Raw genomic sequence first — 13,309 nt, forward strand, 5'->3', positions numbered from 1 at the left:
AGCTCCCCAGGCTGTGCCGCTTTCACGGAGGAGAAGGCTCCACCCTTCTCCCATCCTAGTTGAGGGGAGTTACAGTTATGTCACGGTGGGCTTCTCTTGTGTCTTGCATCTTATTATTAGTGTTTCCTGCCGTCATTCGGGAAGTTTGTAGTGAGGGTGAATGGAGGGCTGAGCGTCCTTCCGGACACTGGGCCTGCAGCAGCCACAGGGGGGCGAAGCCCCTGCCCTCCCGGAGCTTGCGCGCTGCTGGGTATGGCTGCGTCATCGGGAGCTCATTCTTTCACGCTGAGGTCTAATTCACATTCCCACATTGAATAAGGAAGACAGAAGAAATGATGCGCTCGAGTTGTGGTGCCGGAGATGAGTTTTGAAAGTACCATGGGCTGCTAAAAGGACAAATTGATTTGTGTTGGAAGAAGTGGGGTCGGAGTGTGCCTTAGAGGCAAGGATGGCAAGACTTTGTCTTCTATCCTTTGGACGTGTTGTCAGGAGAGGCCAGTCCCTGGAGAAGGCCACCCTGCTTGGTAAAGTGGAGGGGCGGGGAAGGGGGGAAGGCCCTCAAGGAGCTGGGCGGACACCGTGGCACAGGGACAGCGTGAGGGGGCGCAGGGCCATGCTGTGTGTCCTTGTCTTGTGCGTAGTAGGCTTGCTGTGGTTGGAGCCGACTCTGTGGCAGCGAACAACAACAATTCAATACAGCAGAGTACCCAGATGGTAAGTGGCTCTCGATGAATTTTTATACATCTGTTCACCCATGTAATTCAAACCCAGATCAAGACAGAGAACCTTTCCATCACTCCTCACCTCTCAGTCAATAGCCACTCTCCCTCCCCGCAGGTAACCACTCTTGTGAGCTCTAGCACCATAAACCACCATTACCTGTCATCGGATAGTGTAAGGACGCCCACTTGTGATTCAAGGAGCCCTGGTGCCTCGGTGGTTAAGTGTTCAGCTGCCAGCTGAAAGGTGGGCAGTTTGAACCCATCAATCCTCTGCAGAAGGATGTGGCAGTCGGCTTCTGTAAAGCCCAGCCTTGGCAGCACCCGGGGCCATCCTGCTCTGTCCTACAGGCCACCAGGAGCTGAAGTCAACTGGCTGGCTCACACAACAGCACCTTCTTCAGAGCGAAAGGATATTCCAAGAGATGCGTGTCATGTAGATCTTCACCCGGGGGCTTCAAAATGTTTGTGGCATCGGGCAACTAAAAGATCATGGAATTTCTCCACGAACTTTTCTTTCTTTTTTTAACAATTTATTGGGGCTGATACAATTCTTTTCACAGTTCATACATATACATACATCAATTGTATAAAGCACATCTGTACAGTCTTTGCCCTAATCATTTTTTCTCTTTTCTTCTTTTACATTTTATTAGGGACTCATACAACTCTTACCACAATCCATACATATACATACATCAATTGTATAAAGCACATCCATACATTCCCTGCCCCAATCATTCTCAAGGCATTTGCTCTCCACTTAAGCCCCTTGCACCAGGTCCTCTTTCCCCCCCCCCCTCCCTCCCCATTCTCCCCTCCCTCATATGCCCTTGGTAATTTATACATCGTTATTTTGTCATATCTTGCCCTATCCGGAGTCTCCCTTCCCCCCTTCTCTGCTGTCCCTCTCCCAAGGAAGAGGTCACATGTGGATCCTTGTAATCAGTTCCCCCTTTCCAACCCACTCACCCTCCACTCTCCCAGCATCGTCCCTCACACCCTTGGTCCTGAAGGTATCATCCACCCTGGTTTCCCTGTACCTCCAACCCTCATATGCACCAGTGTACAGCCTCTGTCCTATCCAGCCCTGCAAGGTAGAATTCGGATCATGGTAGTTGGGGGGAGGAAGCATCCAGGATCTGGGGGAAAGCTGTGTTCTTCATCGATACTACCTCACACCCTAATTAACCCATCTCCTCTCCTAAACCCCTCTATGAGGGGATCTCCATTGGTCGACACTTGGGCCTTGGGTCTCCACTCTGCACTTCCCCCTTCATTTAATATGATATATATATACATACATACACATACATATATACATATACACATATATACACATACATACACACACTTATATCTTTTTTTTTTTGCATGATGCCTTATACCTGGTCCCTTGGGCACCTCGTGATCGCACTGGCCGGTGTGCTTCTTCCATGTGGGCTTATTTGCTTCTGAGCTAGATGGCCGCTTGTTCACCTTCAAGCCTTTAAGACCCCAGACGCTATCTCTTTTGATAGCCGGGCACCATCAGCTTTCTTCACCACATTTGCTTATGCACCCATTTGTCTTCAGCGATCCTATCATGGAGGTGTGCAGTCAATGATATGATTTTTTGTTCTTTGATGCCTGGTAACTGATCCCTTTGGGACCACTCGATCACACAGGCTGGTGTGTTCTTCTATGTGGACTTTGTTGCTTCTGAGCTAGATGGCCGCTTGTTTATCTTCAAGCCTTTAAGACCCCAGTCACTATCTCTTTTGATAGCCGGGCACCATCAGCTTTCTTCACCACATTTACTTGTTCACCCACTTTGATGCCAGCCGTTGTGTCGGGAGAGTGAGCATCATAGAGTTCCAATTTAATAAAAGAAGGTATTCATGCATTGAGGGAGTGTTTGAGTAGAGGCCCAAGGTCCTTCCGCCACCTTAATACTTGACCTGTAAATATAGACACATCGATCTATTTCCCCATCCTCCTATATATATTTGCATGTACATGTCTTTGTCTAGACCTCCATGAATGCCCTTTGACTCCTAGCTCTTTCCTCCATCTCCCTTGACTTTCCTCCTGCCCTACTATCATGCTTCATCGCCACCTGGGCTAGAGTATACCTCTTCTCTAAGCACCCTTACCCTTGATCATTTCCCACCAGGCCAGCCACTCCCCCTTCTCTACCATTTGGGGTCCCATGTTTTTCCCTTGTCCCTGGGTTTGTTAACACCACTTCCTTATCCCCCCTAGCCCCCCACCCCAAGTCCCCCCAGAACTGTCGGTCCCGTTGTTTTTCCTCCAGATAGTTCATCCAGCCTGTCCTATTCAGACAGACCTGTGGAGTCACTAACATGCACGAAATCTAGACAGAGGAAAACAAAGCAACAGTATACAACCAGACAACAAAACAACAAAAACAAACCACTGACAAAGAACAGAACAAAACAGTTCACAAGAGAAAAGCTTGTAGTTAGTTCAGGGATCGTTTGCTGGCCCTTAGGAGCGTTTTCCAGTCCAGTCTGTTGGGGCACCACGCCCTGGCCCCAAAGTCCACTTTCAGCATTCCCTGGGGACCTTGCCACTCCATTCCCTTGCTGTTCCGCTGCACTCCCCCAGTGATTTGCCTCGGTGTGGTGGGATCAGGTCAGGTGCAGTTCCAACACTGTGTCTCCGGTGCTGTCCCCTGTATCGCCCTTAGTCACTGAGGGGCATCATGTCTCATAGTGGGGCCAGCCATGTTGTTCTCCACGAACTTTTCAAAGCCACCTTGGGTATAGTTGGAGGTATAGATATTGCTTTTAATTTTCATTGGTATCGATGACATTTTAGTGCATATGGTGCTTTCCGTATTTTTAAAAAATTATATCTTAGGGATTCACCGATGAAGGGTTGTTGGTGAGCACTGACATAGCTTTCTTCAGTGGTTGCTCGGTGTCCCCACTCCAGAGGAGAAACGACCGTGGGCACATAGCATAACTATGGTGTCCGACTCAACTCATTGTCCACCTTCTTGGCTCTGCTAAGCTTGCGTGTCCCACATATGACGCATATGCTGGGGCAGAAGAATGTCACCCCAGAAGCCTAGTGATTGGCATAAGAACGGCTCCCAAGACAGCATTTATCTTGGCCAAGTTACCACAATGTGGGGCTTGGGCTCTGCCTTACAGTGCCAGGATGCCAGGGATTCATCTCACATCAGTGTTCTCACAGTACCGAAGGCATACAGCCTAATACAGTGCTAAAACAGAGACCAATGGGCGTCGACAATGAGTGAACCTGCAGGCCTGTGTCCAAAGACAGGGGCATTCTCTCCTTTTCAGAAGGCTATCAAAAACTCCCTGTCATCGAGACCCAATAGGAAAGGATGGAATTGCCCCTGTGGGTTTCTGCAACTGTGACTTTTTTTAAAGATACTTTATTGTGTTTAAGGTTAGAGTTTACACAGAAAGTTAGGTAACTGTTTAACAACTTCTACAGAGCTGTTTTTCGGTGATCATGATTACATTTTTCCACAAAGTATCATTATTCTCATTTATTACACTCTGGTTTACAGGAGTAGACAGCCTGGTCTTTCTTCAATAGAGTGGCTAATGATTTTGGACTGCCGACTTTGTGGTTAGCAACCCACTGTGCAACCTGGTACACCACCAAGGCTGGGCTCCATCAGAGGCTACTGGGGAGGCCAAGTGGTGTGTTTGGCTGCATCTGGGTTCCTTAGGCAGTGGAGCCTGAGGCTCAGGGCTTAGGAATATAACCCGGGAATGGAAACCCAGGCAGCACAATGGTTAAGTGGTCAGCTATTCACTGAACACGGAAAGTTTGGCTGTTCCTGCCCACCAGGCAGCTCACTGGGAGAAAGACCAAACGGTCTGCTTCCAAAAAGATTTTAAAAACAACAAAAAACCAACCGAACCCACTGCTGTCGAGTGGATTCTGACTCTTGTTGTTGGGAGGTGCCACCAGGTCCGTTCCGACCCATAGCGACCCCATGCACCACAGAACTAGACACTGCGCGTCCTGCGCCATCCTCACACTTGCCCGTTGATGCAGCCGCGGTGTCACTCCATCTCGTTGAGGGCCTTCCCCTCCTGCGTGGGGAGAGAGTCGATGCGGTCAAACCATCGGCTCGTTAGCAGCCAAGTCCTTTCCCACCACTGCGCCAGCAGGGCCCCTCCTGGACAGATGGCAGCTTAGGAAGCTCGGCAGGACGGTGCTGCTTTGTCACCAGGGGTTACTGCAAACCAAAAACCAACTTGATGGCACCTAACAACGTGCGCTCATTTAACACGTCTTGCTCGTTAAAATAATCTGAGTATACCACCTTGCGTATATTCCACCTGAACTGAGAAACCGCCTGAGGGACAGGCTTGCTGACATCCACGTGGGCCAGCAAACATGAGGAACTGCTCGCGCTCACTGGCCAGCTGCGTGACGGGAATTGAGACAACACTGGGATGCCACCCGACGCTGACAACAACAGCCGAGTGAAAAGCCAGCGCCCAAACCAGCAAAGAGCGAGTGCTGGAGACTTGCGGAGAGACTGGACAACTCAGACGCTGCTGATGGGATTGTAATATGCACATCACTGTGGGGGGCCATATGGCACTCCCTCAAACAACCGGGATTGGGAATTCATACATTCCAGCCATCCTTTTGCTGGGCATATCCCCTAGAAAACTAAGTCATCACAGGAATGTACATATACACACCCACGTTTAGTGCAGCACCATCAAGATAGCGAACAAGGTGCAGATGGCCTAAACACCCACCAGTAGAAGGCTGGATCAAGAAACTCTGGAATAGCCACATAATGGAATACTATTCATGGCTAAAAAAAACCTATGACAAACCTACAAAGCACCTCACGGCAGGGACGGAGCTGGAGAACACTGCTGAGTGAAATGAGCCAATGACAAAGGACAAATATCATATGAGACCACTGTTCTGAGACGGTATAAGGAAAGAAAGGGAGCAGACTTTGGACGTTGCTAGGAGGGGAGGGCAAGGGAAGGGAAACTGAGCAACAGACAACTGCTGACGGGGGAGCCCCCGGGGGAGCTGGAAGACACGCGTCCACAGTCGTCCACAGAGGAGGAAGGGAAATCAAGGGTCGGGTGGAAGGTAAACTTTTGGAGGTGGGATTGCTACTTTAAACTGTGGATGATCTGAAATGTAAACCCACACCTTATTTTCCAAAAAATTCTTGCGTGTGTAGAAAAAACAGATTTGTTGATTCATTGAAGACTGATGGCCGAAAACCAGATGAGCTGTGAGAGGGCACCGAGCAGGTCACGCGCGGAGAAAGCAAAAGGTCACTTGAAAGACAGGGAAGAAAGCAATGCCCCAAGGGGATGTCAGAAGAGAGTGAAACTTGCTCTTGCATACAGAGTCGTGAGAGCAGGTGGAATAAAACATGAAATAAAAGAGCTGGGCAGAGAAAAGTTAAAGGTAGCTTGAAAAGAAAAAATAAGGCATCACAATGAAATGTGTAAAACTGTGTGTTCTTCCCCTTTGGTTTCCACATGACCATGAAATGAAAGAGCTGAAGAAAAATTCAAGGCTCAAGTTGTAATATTGAAGGATGCCATGGTCAACGTAGTGAGTAAGGCAGCACCAAAATGCGGTGATAGGAATACACAGTCATTGTACCAAAAAGAATTCGTCGACATTCATCCATTTCATGAGGCAGCATATGATGAAGAACTGAAGGTGCTGAAGGAAGAAGCACAAGCTGTACTGAAGACAGTAGTGACAAACTGCTCGAGGAACGGACAGAATACCAGTAGAAATGCTTCAAATAAAGCACCCAGTGCTGGAAGCACTCGCTAGTCTATCCAGAGAAACTTGGAAGACAGCCACCTGACCAATGAACCGAAGGAAATGCATATTTGTGCGTGTGGTAGTTACATAATCTCCTGCCAATTTGAGGGAATTAAGATGAAGGGATGGAGTCTAGCACGCCAAACAGGTCACAGCCTGATGATGCCTTCTTGTGAGCATGGCCTTCTCATGAGGATTCTGGGAACTTCCTCTCACTCTCTCTGCCTTGGTCTTCTGTTGACAAGCCAGTGAAGCTCTCTGCGTCACCTTCCTGTTGAGGAGCCACACTCAGAGAGCGGGAGGACCCACATGGAGACCCACACCAGTGCTGAGATGCGTCCACTGGCATTGGATCCACAAGACTTCTTACCCACCAGCCTGAGATCTTCCTACATTTTGCATCATTACCTGTGCTGCATGAGTCTGAAGAGGGATACATGGACTAGTACCAGACTTATGGGCTAATATCGGACTTATGGACTCAATCTGGACTGGGCTGGGCTGTCTTCTTAATATACAATTACTCTTTGATATAAAACTCTCTTATACATATATGAGTGTCCCTGGATTTGTTTCTGTAGTCAACAGTACCTATGCCAAGCAAGACAGCCCAACAAAATGTGAAAATTATCAAACAATATCATTAATACCACGTGCAGGTAAAATTTTGCTGAGGATAATTGGAAAACAGCTTTAGGAAAGCATCCACAGGGAGCTGCCAGAGAGTCAAGCTGGATTCAAGCACAGCTATCATTGCTGACACCACGGATCTCTTCTGTAAGCAAGGAATATGAGGAGGCTGTTCACTTGTGTTTTGTGGGCTCTGCAAAGCCTTTTGACTGTGTGGATCATAGCAAATTATGGATGACATTGCAAAGGAGAATTCCAGAGCAGTAATTGGGGAATCTGGACCTAGACCAAGAGGTGGTCATTCAATAGGGCAAGGAGGTATTGTGTGGCTTACAATCAAGAAAGATGTGCATCGGGTGTCCTTTCACAATCGGAGACATGGGACCATATGAAGAACTCGGCACTAGGCTTACAGGCAGACCCAAGGACAACCTGCAATATGCAGGGGACACAGATTTGCTTACTGAAAGCAAAGGGGGCTTGAGGTCCTTGCTGATGAAGATGAGGGACGCCCCTCCTTCTAGTCCTTATCCGTCTATTTGTGATCTCAAATAACTTTCCATTTTGTAAACTGGAAACCCATTATGACTGAAGAGAATCAATGCAAACATTTTTCTTATTTGCATAAACAAATAACAAGGAAATTAGATGTGAAAACAAAGTGATGTCTGGAAAAATAAACAGTACAATCAATTTATATATATATATATATATATCTTTATTATGGTTTAGGTGAATGCTCACAGAGCAAACTCCTTTTCCATTCAACAATTTATACACATTTTGTTTCATGACATTGGTTGCAATCCTTTCAATGTGACAGCACAGAGTGATCTTTTAAGTGGAAATGTGATGATGTATAAAATCTATTTATGTATTTTAATGGAAAATTACAAGTATTGTCAAGAGCGTGGAGAAGTTGGAGCCCGTGTGTGTGTTGGTGGGAATGTAAATTGTTGCAGCCACTATGGAGAATAGCCGGACAGGTCCTCAAAAACACTCGGCATGGATTCACCATCTGGCACATCCATTCTGCTGCCAGGCATCTGCCCACAGGCACTGGGAGCACAGATTCAAACAGACACTTGTAGACCTGTGTTAATCGCAAAAACGTGAAGCAACCCACATATCCATCAATAGACCAATGGATGAGCAAAGTGTAGTGTATCCATACAACGAAATATTAGCCATACAAAGGAATAAAGTATTAGGAACGACTACAACATGGATGGCAAACATTGAATGACTCCAATTACTAAATGAGGTATCTAGAATAGGTCAATTAATAGAAACAGCAAGTGGCATAGAGGGTACGAAGACCTAGGCTAAAGGCACAAGAAATTAATATTGAATGGATACAAAGTTTATTAAAATTTCTAGAAATAAACAATGATGAGGATTAGACATTGTAAGTGTGAATAGTAAATTTTGCTTTATATATATAGCTATAGCTTGCATTCTACCAGATTTTAAAAGGTACCCCGTTACTTTTAGCATAAACTCTCAAACCTACAAGACCCTGCAGAATGGGCCCCTTCTTGTGGTAGGGTTTTTAAGGCTAGTTATTTATTTATGTAACTAGTATTTTGTTGGCTGTTTTGAAGATCAGTACCAAGACATTATAAACAAGTTGTACATAATTCTTTCTTTTTTCTTTCTTTTATATAATTCTTTTCCTATGTATATAATTCTAAATGCCTGTACCAAAACCCTCAAATAGCATGTAGTTACAATTCTTTTCTAAATTCCAGTAGCTTTCCACCTTTAAATGTTGTTTTTTTTCACCTTTAAATTTGGAGACATGTGGCGAAGAAAGCTGATGGTGCCCGGCTATCAAAAGAGATAGTGTCTGGGGTCTTAAAGGCTTGAGGGTGAACAAGCGGCCATCTAGCTCAGAAGCAACAAACCCACATGGAAAAAGCACACCAGCCTGTGCGATCATGAGGTGCCAAAGGGACCAGATATAAGGCATCATGCAACAACAACAAATATATATATATATACCATAGTGAATGAAGGGGGAAGTGCAGAGTGGAGACCCAAAGCCCATTTGTTGGCCACTGGAGATCCCTTAACAGAGGGGTTTAGGAGACGAGATGGGTCAGTCAGGGTGCGAGGTAGTACCGATGAAGAACACAGCTTTCCCCCAGATCCTGGATGCCTCCTCCCCCCAACTACCATGATCCAAATTCTACCTTGCAGGACTGGATAGGGCAGAGGTACACTGGTGCATATGGGAGCTGGAGGCACAGGGAATCCAGGGTGGATGATACCTTCAGGACCAGGGGTGTGAGGGGTGATACTGGGAGAGTAGAGGGTGAGTGGGTTGGAAAGGGAGAACCGATTACAAGGACCCACATGTGACCTCCTCCCTGGGAGATGGACAGCAGAGAAGGGGGGGAAGGGAGACTCCGGATAGGGCAAGATATGACAAAATAACAATCTATAAATTATCAAGGGCTCATGAGGGAGGGAGGAGCAGGGAGGGAGGGGTAAAAAAAAAGAGGACCTGATGCAAAGGGCTTAAGTGGAGAGAAAATGCTTTGAGAATGATTGGGGCAGGGAATGTGTGGATGTGCTTTATACAATTGATGTATGTATATGTATAGATTATGATAAGAATTGTATGAGCCCCTAATAAAATGTAAAAAAAAGGATATCAAGTACCATTATCTTCAAATGTTGGTAAACTATTACATCATAAATCCCACTAATTCACAATTTTTAAAATTATTTCCCCACTAATTCACAATTTAATGTTATATAAAGTACGCCCTCCAATTTTTAGCAGCACATAACAAAGTTATCAGGAAAACTGGACAACCATGAGACCAAACAGAAAAGTGACATGGAAACAATCTGAAATGTTCACAACATACAAATGCATGATGGTGACTCAAAATTACTATTAAGTATTTTTGTATTAGAGATACAAAAACTCCCACCCCTTCATCTCACAGAATGTTACATCGACACCCAAACAGTCAAATCTTCCCACAATTCAATATCCCACTGGTTTATGGCTGTTTTAAAAAACAAACAAACAAAAAACAGTAAATTTTTTTCATGTCCTTAAAAAATATTTATATTTTGAAAATGGGATAGCATGGGACTTCCTCCTTCTTAAAAATGTTTCCACCGAGGCAGAGCACTGGGGGAGTACAGTGGAACAGCAAGGGAATGGAGTGGCAAGGTCCCCAGGGAATGCTGAAAGTGGACTTTGGGGCCAGGGCGTGGTGCCCCAACAGACTGGACTGGAAAATGCTCCTAAGGGCCAGCAAAAGATCCTTGAACGAACTACAAGCCTTTCTTTTGTGAAGTGTTTTGTTTTGTTCTTTGTCAGTGGTTTGTTTTTTTGTCTGGTTGTATACTGTTGCTTTGTTTTCCTCTGTCTTGTTTTCGTGCATGTTAGTGTCTCCACAGGTCTGTCTGAATAGGATAGGCTGGATGAACTATCTGGAGGAAAAACAATGGGACAGACAGTTCCGGGGGGACTTGGGGTGGGGGAGGGGGAGGAGGGTAAGGAAGTGGTGTTAACAAACACAGGGACAAGGGAACAACATGGGACCCAAAATGGTAGTGAGGGGGGAGTAGCAGGCCTAGTGGGGAATGATCAAGGGTAAGGTTGTGTAGAGAAGAGGTATAGCTGTAGCCCAGGTGGGGACAGAGCATGGTAGTGGGGCAGGAGGAAAGTCAAGGGAGATGGAGGAAGGAGCTGGGAGTCAAGGGGCATTTATGGAGGTCTAGACAAAGACATGTACATGCAAACATATATATGATGATGGGGAAATAGATCTAAGTGTTCACATTCATAGGTTTAGTATTAAGATGGCGGAAGGACCTTGGGCCTCTACTCAAACACTCCCTCAATGCATGAATACTTTCTTTTATTAAATTGGCACTCTATGATGCTCACTCTCCCGACACAACTGCTGAAGCCAAAGCAGGTGAACAAGTAAATGTGGTGAAGAAAGCTGATGGTGCCCGGCTATCAAAAGAGATAGTGACTGGGTTCTTAAAGGCTTGAAGATAAATAAGCAGCCATCTAGCTCAGAAGCAACAAAGCCCACATGGAAGAACACACCAGCCTGTGTGATCGAGTGGTCCCGAAGGGATCAGTTATCAGGCATCAAAGAACAAAAAATCATCATATCATTGGCTGCACACCTCCATGATAGGATCGCTGAAGACAAATGGGTGCATAAGCAAATGTGGCGAAGAAAGCTGATGGTGCCCGGCTGTCAAAAGAGATAGTGTCTGGGGTCTTAAAGGCTTGAAGGTGAATAAGCAGCCATCTAGCTCAGAAGCAACAAAGCCCACATGGAAGAAGCACACCAGCCTGTGTGATCATGAGGTGCCAAAGGGACCAGGTATAAGGCATCATGTAAAAAATATATATATGTGTGTGTGTATATATATATATACCATATTGAATGAAGGGGGAAGTGCAGAGTGGAGACCCAAGGCTCAAGTGTTGGCCACTGGAGATCCCCTCCTAGAGGGGTTTAGGAGACGAGATGGGTCAGTCAGGGTGCGAGGTAGTACCGATGAAGAACACAGCTTTCCCCCAGATCCTGAATGCTTCCTACCCCCAACTACCATGATCCAAATTCTACCTTGCAGGACTGGATAGGGCAGAGGTTGTACACTGGTACATATGGGGGCTGGAGGCACAGGGAATCCAGGGTGGATGATACCTTCAGGACCAAGGGTGTGAGGGGCGATGCTGGGAGAGTGGAGGGTGAGTGGGTTGGAAATGGGGAACTGATTACAAGGACCCACATGTGACCTCCTCCCTGGGAGATGGACAGCAGAGAAGGGGGGGAGGGAGACTCCGGATAGGGCAAGATATGACAAAATAACAATGTATAAATTACCAAGGGCACATGACGGAGGGGAGAGCGGGGAGGGAGGGGGGAAAAAAAGAGGACCTGATGCAAAGGGCTTAAGTGGAGAGCAAATGCTTTGAGAATGATTGGGGCAGGGAATGTACAGATGTGCTTTATACAATTGATGTATGTATATGTATGGATTGTGATAAGAGTTGTATGAGCCCCTAATAAAATGTTTTTAAAAAAATGTTTCTACACTGCTCTCTGGCTCGGGACTAGTTTGCGTCAAGATGGCCAAACGCACCAAGAAGGTCGGGATCATGGGCAAATATGGGACCCGTTATGGCACCTCCCTCAGGAAAATGGTGAAGAAAATTGAAATCAGCCAACATGCCAAGTACACTTGCTCCTTCTGCGGCAAAACCAAGATGAAGAGACGCGCCGTGGGCATCTGGCACTGCGGTTCCTGCATGAAGACAGTCGCTGGGGGAGCCTGGACCTACAATACCACCTCTGCTGTCACAGTAAAGTCTGCCATCAGAAGACTGAAGGAATTGAAAGACCAGTAGAAGCTTCACTATTTGAAACCTCTCTGGCCTGTAATTAATGGATTAATTTTTTTTTAATGTTTCTACACTTTGTTCTAATGACCTGGTATTCTGTGAAGCTCACATTCCCAACATGATTGCTGAAGTCAAAGTGGATGCATAAGCAAAGGTGGTGAAGAAAGCTGATGGTGCCTGGCTATCAAAAGATCTAGCATCTGGGGTCTTAAAGACTTAAAAGTAAATAAGCGGCCATCTAGCTCAGAAGTAACAAAGCCCAAACAGAAGAAACATACCACCCTGTGTGATCATGAGGTGTCGATGGGATCAGGTATCAGGCATCAAAGAACAAAAAAATCTTATGATTGTGAATGAGGGGGAATGCAGAATGGAGACCCAAAGCCCATCTTTGGCAACTGGACATCCCCTTATGGAAGGGTTGAGGGGAGGAGATGAGTCAGTCAGGATGCAGTATAGCAACGATGAAACATACAACTTTCCTCTAGTTCTTTAATGCTTTCTCCCCCTATACACACTATCATTACCCCAATTCTACCTTACAAATCTGTGGACCGGAGCATGTACACGGGTACAAATCAGAGCTGGAAACACAGGAGATTCAGGACTGATAAACCCCTCATGATCAATATTGAGAGTAGCCATACCAGGAAGGTAAGGGGAAGGTGGGAGGAGATAGGTGGAAACTGATAACAATGATCTACATATAACCCCCTCCCAGGGGGATGGACAGAAGAAAAGTGGATGAAGG

At 46.1% G+C, this 13,309-nt stretch overlaps 1 protein-coding gene across 1 annotated transcript; it reads left to right on the forward strand.

Moving 5' to 3' along the window:
- The first annotated feature begins 12,276 nt into the window (after nt 1-12,276).
- On the forward strand, nt 12,277-12,599 carry LOC142433909 (large ribosomal subunit protein eL43-like). Its single transcript, XM_075538566.1, has one exon. The coding sequence runs from the start codon at nt 12,286-12,288 to the stop codon at nt 12,562-12,564; it is 279 nt and encodes a 92-aa protein (XP_075394681.1). The 5' UTR covers nt 12,277-12,285; the 3' UTR covers nt 12,565-12,599.
- Nucleotides 12,600-13,309: the final 710 nt, after the last annotated feature.

The sequence above is a fragment of the Tenrec ecaudatus genome, chromosome 1 (assembly GCF_050624435.1).
Source record: "Tenrec ecaudatus isolate mTenEca1 chromosome 1, mTenEca1.hap1, whole genome shotgun sequence".
Lineage (NCBI taxonomy): Eukaryota > Metazoa > Chordata > Mammalia > Afrosoricida > Tenrecidae > Tenrec > Tenrec ecaudatus.

Excerpts from the sequence above, each read along its gene's own strand:
- LOC142433909 (XM_075538566.1), top strand. The coding sequence starts at position 12,286 with ATGGCCAAACGCACCAAGAAGGTCGGGATCATGGGCAAATATGGGACC.